This window comes from Vigna umbellata, chromosome 1 (assembly GCF_029865625.1).
Source record: "Vigna umbellata cultivar VRB3 chromosome 1, Vumbellata_1.0, whole genome shotgun sequence".
Classification (NCBI taxonomy): Eukaryota; Viridiplantae; Streptophyta; class Magnoliopsida; order Fabales; family Fabaceae; genus Vigna; species Vigna umbellata.
The window spans coordinates 92,512,852-92,526,691 of NC_142165.1; the positions used below are offsets into that span (position 1 = coordinate 92,512,852).

General features: G+C 29.9%; 1 protein-coding gene across 1 annotated transcript; it reads left to right on the forward strand.

Annotated features, from left to right (window-relative positions):
- Positions 1-8,161: 8,161 nt before the first annotated feature.
- On the forward strand, positions 8,162-13,840 carry LOC124836347 (protein NRT1/ PTR FAMILY 7.3-like). The gene is made up of 5 exons (XM_047311498.2): positions 8,162-8,313; positions 8,560-8,674; positions 11,250-11,467; positions 11,575-12,137; positions 12,399-13,840. Exons 1-5 carry the CDS (start codon positions 8,287-8,289, stop codon positions 13,267-13,269), a joined length of 1,794 nt encoding a protein of 597 aa, XP_047167454.1. The 5' UTR covers positions 8,162-8,286; the 3' UTR covers positions 13,270-13,840.

A 13,840-nucleotide genomic window follows, 5' to 3' on the forward strand; every position in this document is an offset into this window, starting at 1 on the left:
CAGAAAATCCACAATGTGCTGCTTTATGGAGTTGCTGTTGATAAGTCAGTTACATATACAGACACAATACGAGCAATTCCATTTCACAGCCAAAGTGACTGAATTAATATTTTATCGTACTAACTTCTTCTTATACTTCAACAATCTTCACCTTTCATTTCGGCATCGTTTTTTAAAAGCAGATGTTGAAAATAAAAAATGAACAGAATAGCTAGCTGGCTAGAGTGGATTCAACTAAAGGGTCTTTAACACAAAATTGACTTGTTACTCTTGCACTAGGCTTATAATCTGTTCTTTGTGGATTGCACCACACAAAAAAATGTGATATTAATCAATGGTCATTTGCTTTATCATCAACCCTTTCTTTCTATATCATTTTCCACCTGTGACAAAAGGGTGAGATTGTAGTATTGTTTGGTCGCGTGCGTCAGTTTCAAAGCTTCTTTTACTTTGTAGACTTGACATCTTGTGCACAAATGCTCTTTGAATGAGACGTGGGAAGAGATTTCCTTGGAAAGAAATGAATCTAACATGTCTAGCACGCAGTAGCTAAAAATTAATATTCATTTACCAACACATATATATTTATATATAACAAAATCAACACTAAAGGCATGTGATGATGTTCTTAGCTTAGTGAGTAGGTTGGATTTTGCATTAATGCAATGTCTGAACAAAAATTATGCTAGAATTGGATTTTACTGAGGTGATTAGATTATTTGAAGAGCAAGTTGGCAAATAAGACACGCCCTTGTTCTCCGTTTGTTTTTGGGGTAGGGGAGATTGATCATAAGAGGAGCAATAACTCAAGTTGATTATATCATCACTGTTGTACATGATGCTGATACATACTGCATATTGACCTAATATGCTAGTTGCAGCATGCATCATATTTTTCTTTCCTCAGAAAACAGCTGTTGGAACAATATTTTTTCCTTCTCTTTTGGACTTTTGCGAGCTTTCTCTAAGCTAGGAGAGTCATCAATGTACTTCTTGTCTGGATACTGAAAAAAATAAATTAATTTATATTCTCAAATCAAACCTAGGGATGGATGAAGAAAAGGGTACAAGGAACCTGGCTTAAGTTAAGAAAAAAGCCATTTATCACTACTTTTTTATATTTATTTTTATTCAAATGCTAATTAACTAGGTTGGTAATTATATTTTGAGTTGATGCATTAATTTACGTATTGGTAAACTTCATGGGTTCTCTTTTGGTGTATAATTATTAATCAAACTCAAAATTATTAATTAGATTAAATTGATTTAGTATTCATTTTTCTTTATGTATCCACTTATTTGATAAATGTTTTTATCAGCAAATGTCACAAGTAATAAAAATTATCTGTTTAAATTTATTTTGAAATCACACTTAATAACTATAAACTGCTGTATATTACAGTCCATATGCCTTCTAATAAATTTGTTTTATATATAATCTGCATAACATAAAGATTAATTTTTTCATACTACTTAATTAAGTTTTGCAATTAATTATTTTCTTAATAAACTTATGCTTATATATAACACACACAAGCACATTTGTACTCAACTCTAACACTCCCGAACTTTTCAGTTCTATAGCGACAGACATTATTGTAATAATATCTTATATTTCGCAATTACTTTTGAATGATCTTATAATGTTTTTGTGATTATGTGACGGTAGCTATTGGACAGGTAGTTGTGCAGTTATCAGTTATTGTTATTAAATACAAAAATCGACACACTGGTTAGAAATTCCGTTGCAATATACAGCTTATATATATCTCATTCACATTATAGAATATGAAATGAATACTACAATCAATATTTTCTGCTTTTAGTTTGGCAACAGAAGCCAATTTGGGCTGATAATGATACTACTAAAGGGTTGTTTAAATGCAAATTGGCATTAATTGGAGAAGTTATTTGCTTTTGAAACTCTATGTTTGGTACACAGAACTTTTCAAACTCTTTTGTTTTGGTTATATTGGCTGGGAATCATGGTTTTTAAAGCAAAAGAATTATTGCAATAGGAGTTTGATGGAATATACTTTTCCTATCTATGGTTAAATTATATATGACATGTTTAAATAATAAAATAATGCACGTAATTCACAAGTTGCTTTGCTGTTTGATAAGATGTGACCCTATCACACTAATACTGCATTCAGAAGCTGGCAAGAATGTCTGATATGTTTATATAATAATGAATCAAAATTTGTATTGAATTTGGCATATACAGTTTCCCATTGGCTTGGAAACAAAACACTTGGAATGTTACAATTGTAAACCTCGCTTTTGTCGAGGAATAAAAATGAGCATATATTAATGGAATCGTATCGCATATAATAATTGAACACTGAATCTATAACAAGCAAATCGCAAATCGCAAAACGAAAAACGAAACGTGATTGTGTTTATTCTCCAGAATAATTACCATCCGTCTTCTGAAATAGTACGATATAGCGAGATGCAGGGATTAGTTAGTTTTACAGACGGAAAACAAGAAAACAGCAAAAAGCTTTAAACAAATTATGACAATTTCCTTTAGTTTTTTTATGCACGTTGGTTAGATGTTTAGGAAAATCAAAATCTCATTTCATATAGCTGACTAGATCTTTTTTGTTTTTGTTAGAGAACAAGGGAGCATAGACTCTGATTCTTTGCCTTCTGTGAAAATAAAGTTTAATGCAAAAAATGAGTTGGTGAACTTATGAACCTTTCCACTAAAAGATTGAAAATGCACAAGAAATTTAATCTTGTGGCACAATTTAACCTCTAGATTAATTGAAAGATTGTGGACTAATTAATTATACACAAAATTCATATAACAGTTTTTATTTGTTGATGAGAGGTTTTGTTTAGTTTTCTATTTAGTAGAGATTTCTTTGAATTGTTTACATTTTGAGTATTAAGTTTTCAATTAGGGTCATCATGTCTATAAAATGTTGTAACGTTTTATGAACTATGTTATTATGGAGTGTTTTAATAAAATATTAAAAATTTATACATTTCTAATATTTTTCTCAATTTTATAAGTAAATAGTAGAAATTAGTATTTAGAGTTATTATCTTGAGAGATCTAAGAGAAATGGAGATATATCACACATAATCGTTTCATTGAATTTTTATACTGAAAGTATTCACTTTTTATAGTGAAGAGTATCAATTATGGACTGAGATGACTCCTCTTGAAGCACTAGATTTTTTTTATATATGCACTGGAAGAAGATTTTGATGTTTTTGAGCTATTTAAAAATCTTATCTTAGCTCAGACAAGGAGAATAAATTTAAAAATCGTCTTTTCTTACTGTATTAAAAATAATATTTACAAAAAATTGAACTCAAAGTCTCGAAAAGTCATGTGGGAGCATCTCGAATCAAAACATCATGTTGGTGAAAAAACTAGAGGCATGCAAACTTTAAACTTGATAAAAGAATTGAAGGTGCAAAGTATGAAAGAGACGTAAACCATCCAAGGTCATGTTGACAAACACCTAAGTACAGTGAACAAAGTGTAACTTAGTAAGAATTTTGAGATGAAATTGTACAATAAAATATGAATCGAAGATATCAACTTTAGATGAGTCACAACCAAGAATTGATAAATACTTTAATGGCATAGAAGAATGATGAGATAAGGAAGAGATAATACAAGATATTTTTCACGTAAAAGCATAAAGTTCAAGAGTTTTTAAAGAAAAAAAAAACAAATGTTACGAGCAAACAATTAAAAGACTCCAACAAGCAATAATAAAGAATTTTCTTTCTTGCCCACATTGCCCAAAGACAAATCATCATCAAAGAAAATGTTAGTGGAAGCCAAATATCAAATGCAAAAAGATTTGGTAATTTAGGACATTAGAACAATTTTACAAGTCTAGAACAGAGGAGAAAAAGATGACTACAAAGAAACAAGAAAAGAAACCATTCTTTATTGTAACATGTTTTTGCTACAACCAACAATTCTAGTAACTCATTGTTAATAGGCAACAATTTCACAAATCATTTGCCCAACGACAAGAAGCATTTCAAAGAGTTTGACAAAACCACCATTTTCTAAGTGAAAACTACAAATGGCGGTATCATTTTGCTATTGAAAGCTTGATTTCATATTGCTATTGGTGTTTGATCAAAGTGTAAAAGGAATGTATACATTGTAAGAATGAGATTTTAAAATTATGTTCTAAATCTAATTGGAGAGCTACGAAAGATAAAAGTTCAATTTCAAACAATCTATATTTTCATGACCAAACTAAGAATTTTAAAATGATAGTATTTTCTTTTCATAAATGTGCAAGATAGAGAAGAAGAAAAAATAATTATTCTAGAATAAAATATGAAAGGAAATATATTTTAATAAATATCTTTTGAATAGATTTGAAATTTTGGAAAGAAAAGAAATATATAGCTATTTACGTAAGTAGGAAATATGTTGAAAGGGTAGACTATAAAAAATTATTAGAATCATATAGTATGTTTCTTATAAGAATTTCTTTAAATTCTTTATTGAATGTTAAGCGCTTATGGTTAAATTTTTTTGAAATTGTAATCTAATATCATTTATGCTTTGTAAAGAGAATCTTTTAAGAAAAAACTAGAAAATCCTAATCTACCTTTATCATATTTTTCTCTATTCTAAAATACTACAAGTTTAATTTAATTAAATATAACAATACTGTAAAGGGTTTTCACAATATTATTTTGTCATGCATAATAAAGCTGTTAACTTTTATAGCAAATGTTTTAAAGTTCATAGCTAACAAAGTTTTGTTGAGAATAACTTTTTTACTGGAAAATAATAAAATGTAAACTTATTATATTATATAAGTTGTAGTACGATAATTAACTATTTTAATATATACATATTAAAATGACAATTGAGAAATGACAAAAGTATATTAACTAGGGTTTTCTTTGTTTAGTGATTGTGTCCATAAAAGCTGGTGTTTATATAAAATTATTAACATTACAATTAATTGGGTGAATATGCATGGGTAATGTTTGTTATTAGTTTAAGACACTGCTGCCACCAAACATGTGCAAATTAAATTCCATGTGAATGAGTATTTTTCTCTGTGAATACTGTCCATGTATGACACGTTTGTCTTCTAGGTTATTATTATTTTTTCCTTCAAACTATAACCATAAAATTCCATTATGGTATTTTATCAACTAAACATACTCGTCCACAAAATGATTAGTTTATGTGACTTTTTAATTCATGCTTCACTATTTACATTTATATACAAAAGTTATATTTATAATATATGGAAATTGGAATAAAGTATCTCTCTTTACATATATTATAAAATCCATATATTTGTGACACTTTAGCTATATGATGTCGTCTGATAATGTATTAATTATAATTATATTTATATAGAAAACATACAAATGATAAGTTATCAAGAATTAATGATACATATTCAAAATATAATTCAAACAAAAGTAGTTTATGTCAATCTAAATCTATTTAATTCTTTCTAAAATTATATTACTTTAGAAATCTCACTCTGATGGATATATAAAAATTATTTTTATTATTAGTTTAAGTTGCATTAATTTGACTCATGCTAATTATAATATTTTCAAAACAAGTTTCTTATATAATGTCTCCATCTTCAAAAGAAAATATAAACAAAAAAAGTAAAAAGAAAAATGCAGATAAAGAAATAAGTATGGATGAAGAGATGAATGTAGATAGAGAAAATAAGTTTGAATGTAAGGAAATAAACGTAAATGAAAAATATAAATATAAATAAAAGAAACGAATGTGAACAAGGATGAGTGTGAGTGAAGAAGACAAATATAAATGAAGGAAATGAATGTGAGGATGAGACTTATGAGTGTGGACAAAAATATGAATATAAGGAGATTTATATAAAAAATGAGAGAAAAAAATTATGAATTAAGATATTTATCATCTTTAAATAATTTTTGTTATTCGTGATAAAAGTACATAGATTCGTAATATATAAATTAATATTAATTTAATCTACTCTAATTTAAATAAAATATTTAAAACATATTATATTAATTCTAACATAATCAATATTAACTTAAATAAACTATATTAGCATCGATTTAGTAAAGTCAATTTAACATTGAATTTAAGTCCATTTAACATCGAATGGAAATAAAGCTGGTTTAACTAAATTTGAGGTCACGCTAACTACTTTTAGTTTTTTTATAAGAATATATATATATATATATTCTTATAAAAAATTTATAATTTTTTTAATCCAATTCAATTTGAATCAGAGAAGGATCAGATTGATTGAAAAGTTTCGTCCCATCCAACCTCTATTTTACAAATAGAAAATTAATTATCACATTCTTCTTATAAAAATGTTTGTTTTAATATAATTAATTATATGGTTGAAATTAGTCTAAAACTTATCCTAGTTCACTATCAAATTCTAAAAGTAATGAATCATGTCTAACCTTAAAATAAACAGGGCCAATTAAGAACCTTAAACGTCAAACAATAACTACTAATAATTGACCACACGAGGGAATAATGCTTGGTCATAACATTCATTAATTATTTAAATTTGGCGTTTATTTTCATTAGGTTAGACGTTACTAATAGTTGAATTTTATAATCTTGTTCTGGATAATGTTCTATATTTGATTTTAATAGATGGAAATATATATATATATATATATTATATATATATATATATATATATATATATATATATATATATGATATAAAATGATATCTATACCGATATTTTTAAACAAAGTTAAAGGTTTCAATCCCTTTTTATGTATTTTTAGAGTTTTTCTCTTAATGGAAAACAAACACAATAAATAAGGATTTATTTTACTTTGTTGAAAAGTAAAAAAAAAAATCAAACGATTTTTGAACTATAAAATTGAAAGTATAAAAACAATTGAGTAATTTATCATTTTAAAAACAAGATTTTTTTGATATATTACCCAATACTCATAAGTTTCCACTTAACAGTTTATTAGAGGCTGAAATACTTTAGTAAAAGACTAGCTATTAATAAATATTTTAACAGCAATAAAAATACCAATATTCTAATGAATTACTTAAAGTATATCTATACATTTGAAGGCAAAAAGGAGAAAATAAAGATATAACAAAAATCAAAGAAAAATAAAAAAATAAATTATGTGGGTGCTAAATATGATATCGACTTGCCGTATATTTCAGTCCAAAAGAAATTCTTTGCATTTATTGGTAGCTGCCATTTCATATATATGCATTGTATTTTGATTTTGATTTGGTATAAGTGTAATTATTTTAATTTTAGTCAAATTTTACTTATAACAAAAAATAACCACCTAATATTATAATACATATTTATTTTCTTAAACGTTCGAAAAAAAAATTAAACAATTATGCTCTTTATTAACAATTAGTTGAATGGTTAATTAAGTAAGTAAAATATGAGAAATTCTAAATTTCTTTTTTTTAAAATAATTTTTTTTATCTTAGTTTAAATATGTAAGAGTTTTGACTGTCATAAGATTTAATTAGTAATTTGTAATATTATAACATAAGATTAAGAAATCAATTTATATTTTTTACATCATCTAAGATATTAAATCAGCTTTTTTCTCTCTTAAAGGTTCAATTACAGAGTAATGAGTTTGTTGATTATTTATTCTTATCATTTCAGTGCAAAAAATTAAAAAGAAAATAATATGTGGATGTCTGGAGTGCATGTATTATTACATCAAACAACTAGAGAAAAGAGAAAATAAAAACTATTATAAAGTTATAACCAACAGCTTCATATGATAAGAGACTGATGCATATCCAATAAGAACCTCCTAGTCATTTATACATTGATGAATAATTTGTAAGTATTATTTATTAGATTCTTTGAGTTATGTAGTCTGAAATATTATCTCAGTAAAATCTTAAAACTCACATCCCGAATTCTTTCAATAAAAAATGTTATATATATATATATATATATATATATATATTAGTGTGACAATTATTGTACATAAAGTATTCATATAATTTATGAAATAAAGTGAGTGTATTTTATATATTTTTTTATAAAGTTATAGACGATGACACGTGGGATATCCCCACTTCTGTACTCTGAAATCTGGACCGTTGAATCCACCTTTGCTTCCCCTATTTATTGGATACACCGAACCTCTCTGCATCATCTGAAAATTTCATTCTTCTTCTAAAAGCCTTCACTCATATTAACACCTTGCTCTGCTTCACCTCTCTCACCTGCATTCCATAGCAGGTTGAGAATTTAGCACAACTTTCTCTGTAACTTTATCACTTTCACATCACCAATGGCCTGCTTAGAACTCTCCAAAGAGGTATCTATATATGTATATATATACATATAAATATATATATATATGTACTTAATCATATGCATACTCAACAAACTTCAAATCCTTCCTTATATATCAGCTTACCCTTTTCCCTTCTTTTTCTCTATATATACTCCCTTGATATGCAGCTAACTGCATGCATGCATTCTCTACCGTGCGTTTCATGATTTTGTAAACATATCTATGGAAAATGTGTCATTTCTTTTAAATGTTGAAATCAATCTGCAGGTAAAGTTTAAAGATGACACAGAAGAGTTAACTCTTGATGGAAGTGTTGACTGGCATGGTCGTCCTGCAATCAGAGCCAAATCTGGGAGATGGGTTGCTGGAACCATAGTGCTCTGTAAGTTCCAAGTATAAATATATCAGGACAATTCATTTTTCATTACGTTTCATGGTTTTTTCTTTTTGTTACATGGTTCTGTAATGCATCAAATGATTTAAATCTTATGAATGAACAAAAGTGTTATTGATTTGAGCTTATTACAACATCATGAATTGTGTGAGAGAGAGAGAAAGATACGTGAAGTGTAGTATCTGTGATAGATACGTGAAGTGTAGTCGCAGCTGATGATAGGGGTGACTCGTGGCACAAGTTGGAGCCGTAGAAGTTTGAAGAACCTTGTCCAGCTAGCATAAAATTTGATGAATAAATGTGTGTATTTTAGATAGCTTATCAGTGAAAGAACTCTAGAATTTGGCTTTAGGACGGTTCAGAAACAAACAAGGCTTTTCTTCGTCATCTTATATCAGTTTCATCAGTAGAAAACGACACATCTTAAATGCAGGAACCTCGTGCTCCATTCAATTTACAAAAATCAAAGGTTTTAAATTCCTGGCTGAAAATTCTACTCCACCTCACTATATATCTTGTTGGATTAGTGATACTCTTTCTTGATCCAGTTGTCTGAGAGAGAGGTTCTAAATACTGATGAAAGAACACAATAATTGAAAAAGGAGAGGGAGAGTGAAGAAATTAGCATGCATTTTAAGGGAATACGTTCCTGACACGTTACCAGTTTTAGGATCTTGCATGACGTGGGTCGTTGCCACGTGTCCTTAACAATGGATGTGTGACCATGAACCAACCAATGTGTGTAAGCAATGTTAATTATACATTAGGTATATACAGACTTAATTCATTGACAAATATATTATCATCATACTTTTTAATTTATTTCTTTTTTACTCACTATAAGGTTCTCTTTCTCATTCAATAAGTTCTTCTTTTACTTTTATAACTTTAATAATTTTAACACGTAATGGTCTGAATTAAAAAGAGTGTTAGAAGATGTGTCAACATTACTTCCTATAAGAGAACTTGCTGGTATGTTTATATATTTTTTTTTAATTAATTTTTGCTCATTATATTTTAATTAATATCCTTTCAAGTATTTTGAATTAATTTTGATATTTACACTTGAATGATAATTAATAGTACAGCAGGTAGAAAGTATAATATTTGATATTATCAATATAAATATTTTATGATAACAATACTTCACTTATTGATTTTTTAGCAATTATTTTTTAGATGATTGATATAGATAGTATAATAGTAAGAGGGAAGAATAATTGATCAATGCTCGGTGACTTGTTCAGAAGTTTGTTCCAAATATAACATAAGCACACCATTAAAGGTGAAGGGGAAATTGGTAGGTCAGAAGCAGCCAAGTAATATTGGAATTGTTAAGTTAGTTCTGAGACTTTTTCGTGTGTGCAGAGAAGTGAGCAAATAAGTAACGTGCATGTACATATACAGAATTATGTGATTGTTTTTTAGATGCAAAAGTACACACATGCTGAGATAATATATCTTTTGCTTTTTTGTTTTTATAGGGATGGTATAGCAAGGAATCCAACAAAAACGAATTTTAATTAATTTACAAATATTTAGTTGAGAACAGAAAAGATACTTCATAATGAATAAATAATTTCAATTTTAAACTATACAGAATATACCCTTTTATGAATATTATTTTTTGTTTTGGTTGGCTTTAGATAATTCCTGATTCTTCAATCATGCAAATTGAGATTTTTGTTTGTGTGTGGAATGCAAGAAAGAGAAGTCACCATCCTACTACTAGTGAAATATGAGTCGCAATCAGAAATACATTTTTTTCGAAGAGGATCGACCAATCAGTCTTCAATAAATTTTATCAGTACAATATATTTTTCTTCTAAAATTAAAATTTTAGAAAACAAATGGCAAAATCACAAAACCAAAACACTTGATGTAGCCAAGTTTTTTTATACACTTCTCTCATTACAGAATTAATGCCAGACTGTATAATTTAATTAACAATACTAGAAAAAAAGGATTTACTTAAAGCAGAAAATTCGAAGTGTTATTTCTGTGTGTGAAACCATTACCATTACATGACTAAAAGCGTGTGCTTTCCAAAAGCAAAACCTGGAATACCTAAAATTATATTATTAAGTATCATGTGTGCATATTTATTTTGGTGGCTCATAATGCTTGTTAGTGGGAATGCACCGTTCACAGTGAACTATGGACCTGTCATTCTTATTATTATAATCGGTCTTCGGTATATTGTCAAGTGACATGATCCAACACTCTTTGCAAGTTATGGTAACCCTGATTGATTTATCCATGCATGTTAACACATCTATATTTCTCCCCTCCGCACATACCTTTATACCACGTTAGATAGATGTGTTAAACAATTAACTGAGAATAAAATTTGCATGTTTCTTAGCTGAATTTGAAACAATTTGAAAGTCTATCTGCAAAATACGTAATTAAAGACTAATAGAACTACTGGGATAACGCAAACTACTTACATCTTTCGTCTACTTAAGCAAGGATGCATGTGAGTGTGTATTCAAATATCACTATTTACAATACTAATGAACACTATTTTGACACTGTTTATTTTCTTGATGGTATCAATCAGTGAACCAAGGTCTGGCAACCTTAGCATTCTTTGGAGTAGGAGTGAACCTAGTGTTATTCCTGACAAGAGTGATGGGGCAGAACAATGCTGATGCTGCAAACAGTGTTAGCAAGTGGACTGGCACAGTATACATCTTCTCTCTTGTGGGTGCCTTCCTAAGTGACTCTTACTGGGGAAGATACAAAACTTGTGCCGTCTTTCAGGTCATTTTTGTGATAGTAAGTAATATCCTCTTGATTTCATTTCATTTCCTTATTCTCCCTCTTTAATTTCAAGATAATGCATTCCTCGGGTAATTAACTAATATTCTGGTTTGAAATAACAGGGCTTGGTGTCCTTGTCCCTCTCATCGTACCTCTCCTTGATTAGGCCGAAAGGTTGTGGAAATGAAACTATTTCATGTGGGAAACATTCAAGCTTGGAGATGGGGATGTTCTACCTCTCGATCTATCTCATTGCTTTGGGGAATGGAGGGTATCAGCCAAATATTGCCACATTTGGAGCTGACCAGTTTGACGAGGAGCACTCAAAGGAGGGTTATTCAAAGGTTGCCTTCTTTAGCTACTTCTACTTGGCTTTGAACCTTGGTTCACTCTTCTCAAACACAATTCTAGGATACTTTGAAGATGAAGGATTGTGGGCGCTTGGGTTCTGGGCGTCTGCGGGTTCTGCTTTTGCTGCCCTTGTTTTATTTCTTCTTGGGACCCCAAGATATAGACACTTCAAACCCAGTGGCAATCCTCTTTCAAGGTTCGGCCAAGTCCTTGTTGCTGCATTAAGGAAATGGGGAGCTCATACGACATCAAATGAAGAGGATCTATATGTCATGGATGAAAATGAATCTCCCACTAATGGCAACCGAAAGATTCTTCACACCGACGGATTCAAGTAAGTATTAGAAGCTATTTCCAGATGAAACCACATATATTTAAATACTTCTGAATATAATTCATGTTAATACCTTTTGCTTATAGACCAGATGCTGCATGGAATGCTTTTACTGTATTGATGTCATCAATTAATCATTTTGCTTAGACCATGGCACAACTTAAAAATAAACACCAAACACTTTCTGAATAATTGGTGTCATTCTTCTTCTACCAAGCTATAAAAATTTGATCAATTTGACATTTGTCATCTGCTTTGCAGGTTTCTCGACAGAGCAGCATTTATATCTACCAGAGATCTAGAAGACCAAAAAAGAGGCCTTTATAACCCCTGGCGTCTCTGTCCTATAACTCAAGTTGAAGAAGTGAAGTGTATACTAAGACTTCTTCCAATTTGGCTCTGCACCATAATCTACTCAGTAGTTTTCACACAAATGGCTTCTCTTTTTGTAGAACAAGGAGCTGCCATGAAAACTACAATTTCCCATTTTAGAATACCACCTGCAAGCATGTCTAGCTTTGACATCCTCAGCGTAGCTATCTTCATTTTCTTCTACCGTAGAGTGATTGATCCACTAGTGGGACGACTTAAAAAGACAAGTGCCAAGGGTCTTACTGAGCTTCAGAGAATGGGAGTTGGGCTTGTTATAGCTGTAATGGCAATGGTTTCAGCTGGAATAGTTGAATGCTACAGGCTTAAATATGCAAAATCAGGATGCCCCCACTGCAGTGGGACAAGCTCTCTAAGCATCTTTTGGCAAATTCCTCAATATGCACTTATCGGAGCTTCTGAAGTTTTTATGTATGTAGGCCAGCTAGAGTTCTTCAATGCTCAAACACCAGATGGTTTAAAAAGCTTTGGAAGTGCCCTTTGCATGACGTCCATCTCTCTTGGGAACTATGTAAGTAGCTTAATTGTTAGTATCGTTATGAAGATCTCCACCGAGGATCACATGCCAGGGTGGATCCCTGGAAACTTAAACAGAGGTCACCTAGATAGGTTTTACTTCCTCTTAGCTGCCTTGACATCAATAGACTTGATCGTTTATATTGTATGTGCAAAGTGGTTCAAGAGTATACAGCTGGAAGGGAAATACGAAGAGAATGATATGCCTGGTAGCTATAAAGTATAATTTGCGATGAACAACCAACAAAGGCTACGATAACAGCATATATAAATAAGAGAAAGAAGGGATCAACTAGTCAAATTAACTTGAGCTATAGTTGCTCTCGGAAGAAAAAGTGGCTGGCTTCGGTTAGAGAAGCCCTTTTACCCGAGTCTCTTATAACTAGCCATTGTTTTCGTTTCAGCTAACGGTTTGTTTGGTTTGAGAAAACCTTTTTGTTTTCATTTTTGTTTATGCAAATAATTACTCAGATGTTACCTTCTCTCCATTTGTATCCTTGCTTTCAAAATTTTGTATGGCAACCAGCTCTTGTACAAAATTTTGAAATCTAAATAAAGTGGAAATAAGGTATCATTTTTGTAAATATTTATGAAACTGAACATGAAAACAATAATCTTTTCACAAACCAAACAAAGCCCTATATTTTCAGTTTATGTTTTTGTATCCAGGTTGTGTAAAACTACAGGTTTTGAAGAGACAATGACAGTTTCAGGGTCACTCTAAGTCTCCCTTCTTTGAGTCTTTGTAAGTTCCATTGTTAACACTGAATATATCATTTTAATTTCCAGGGTTGAAA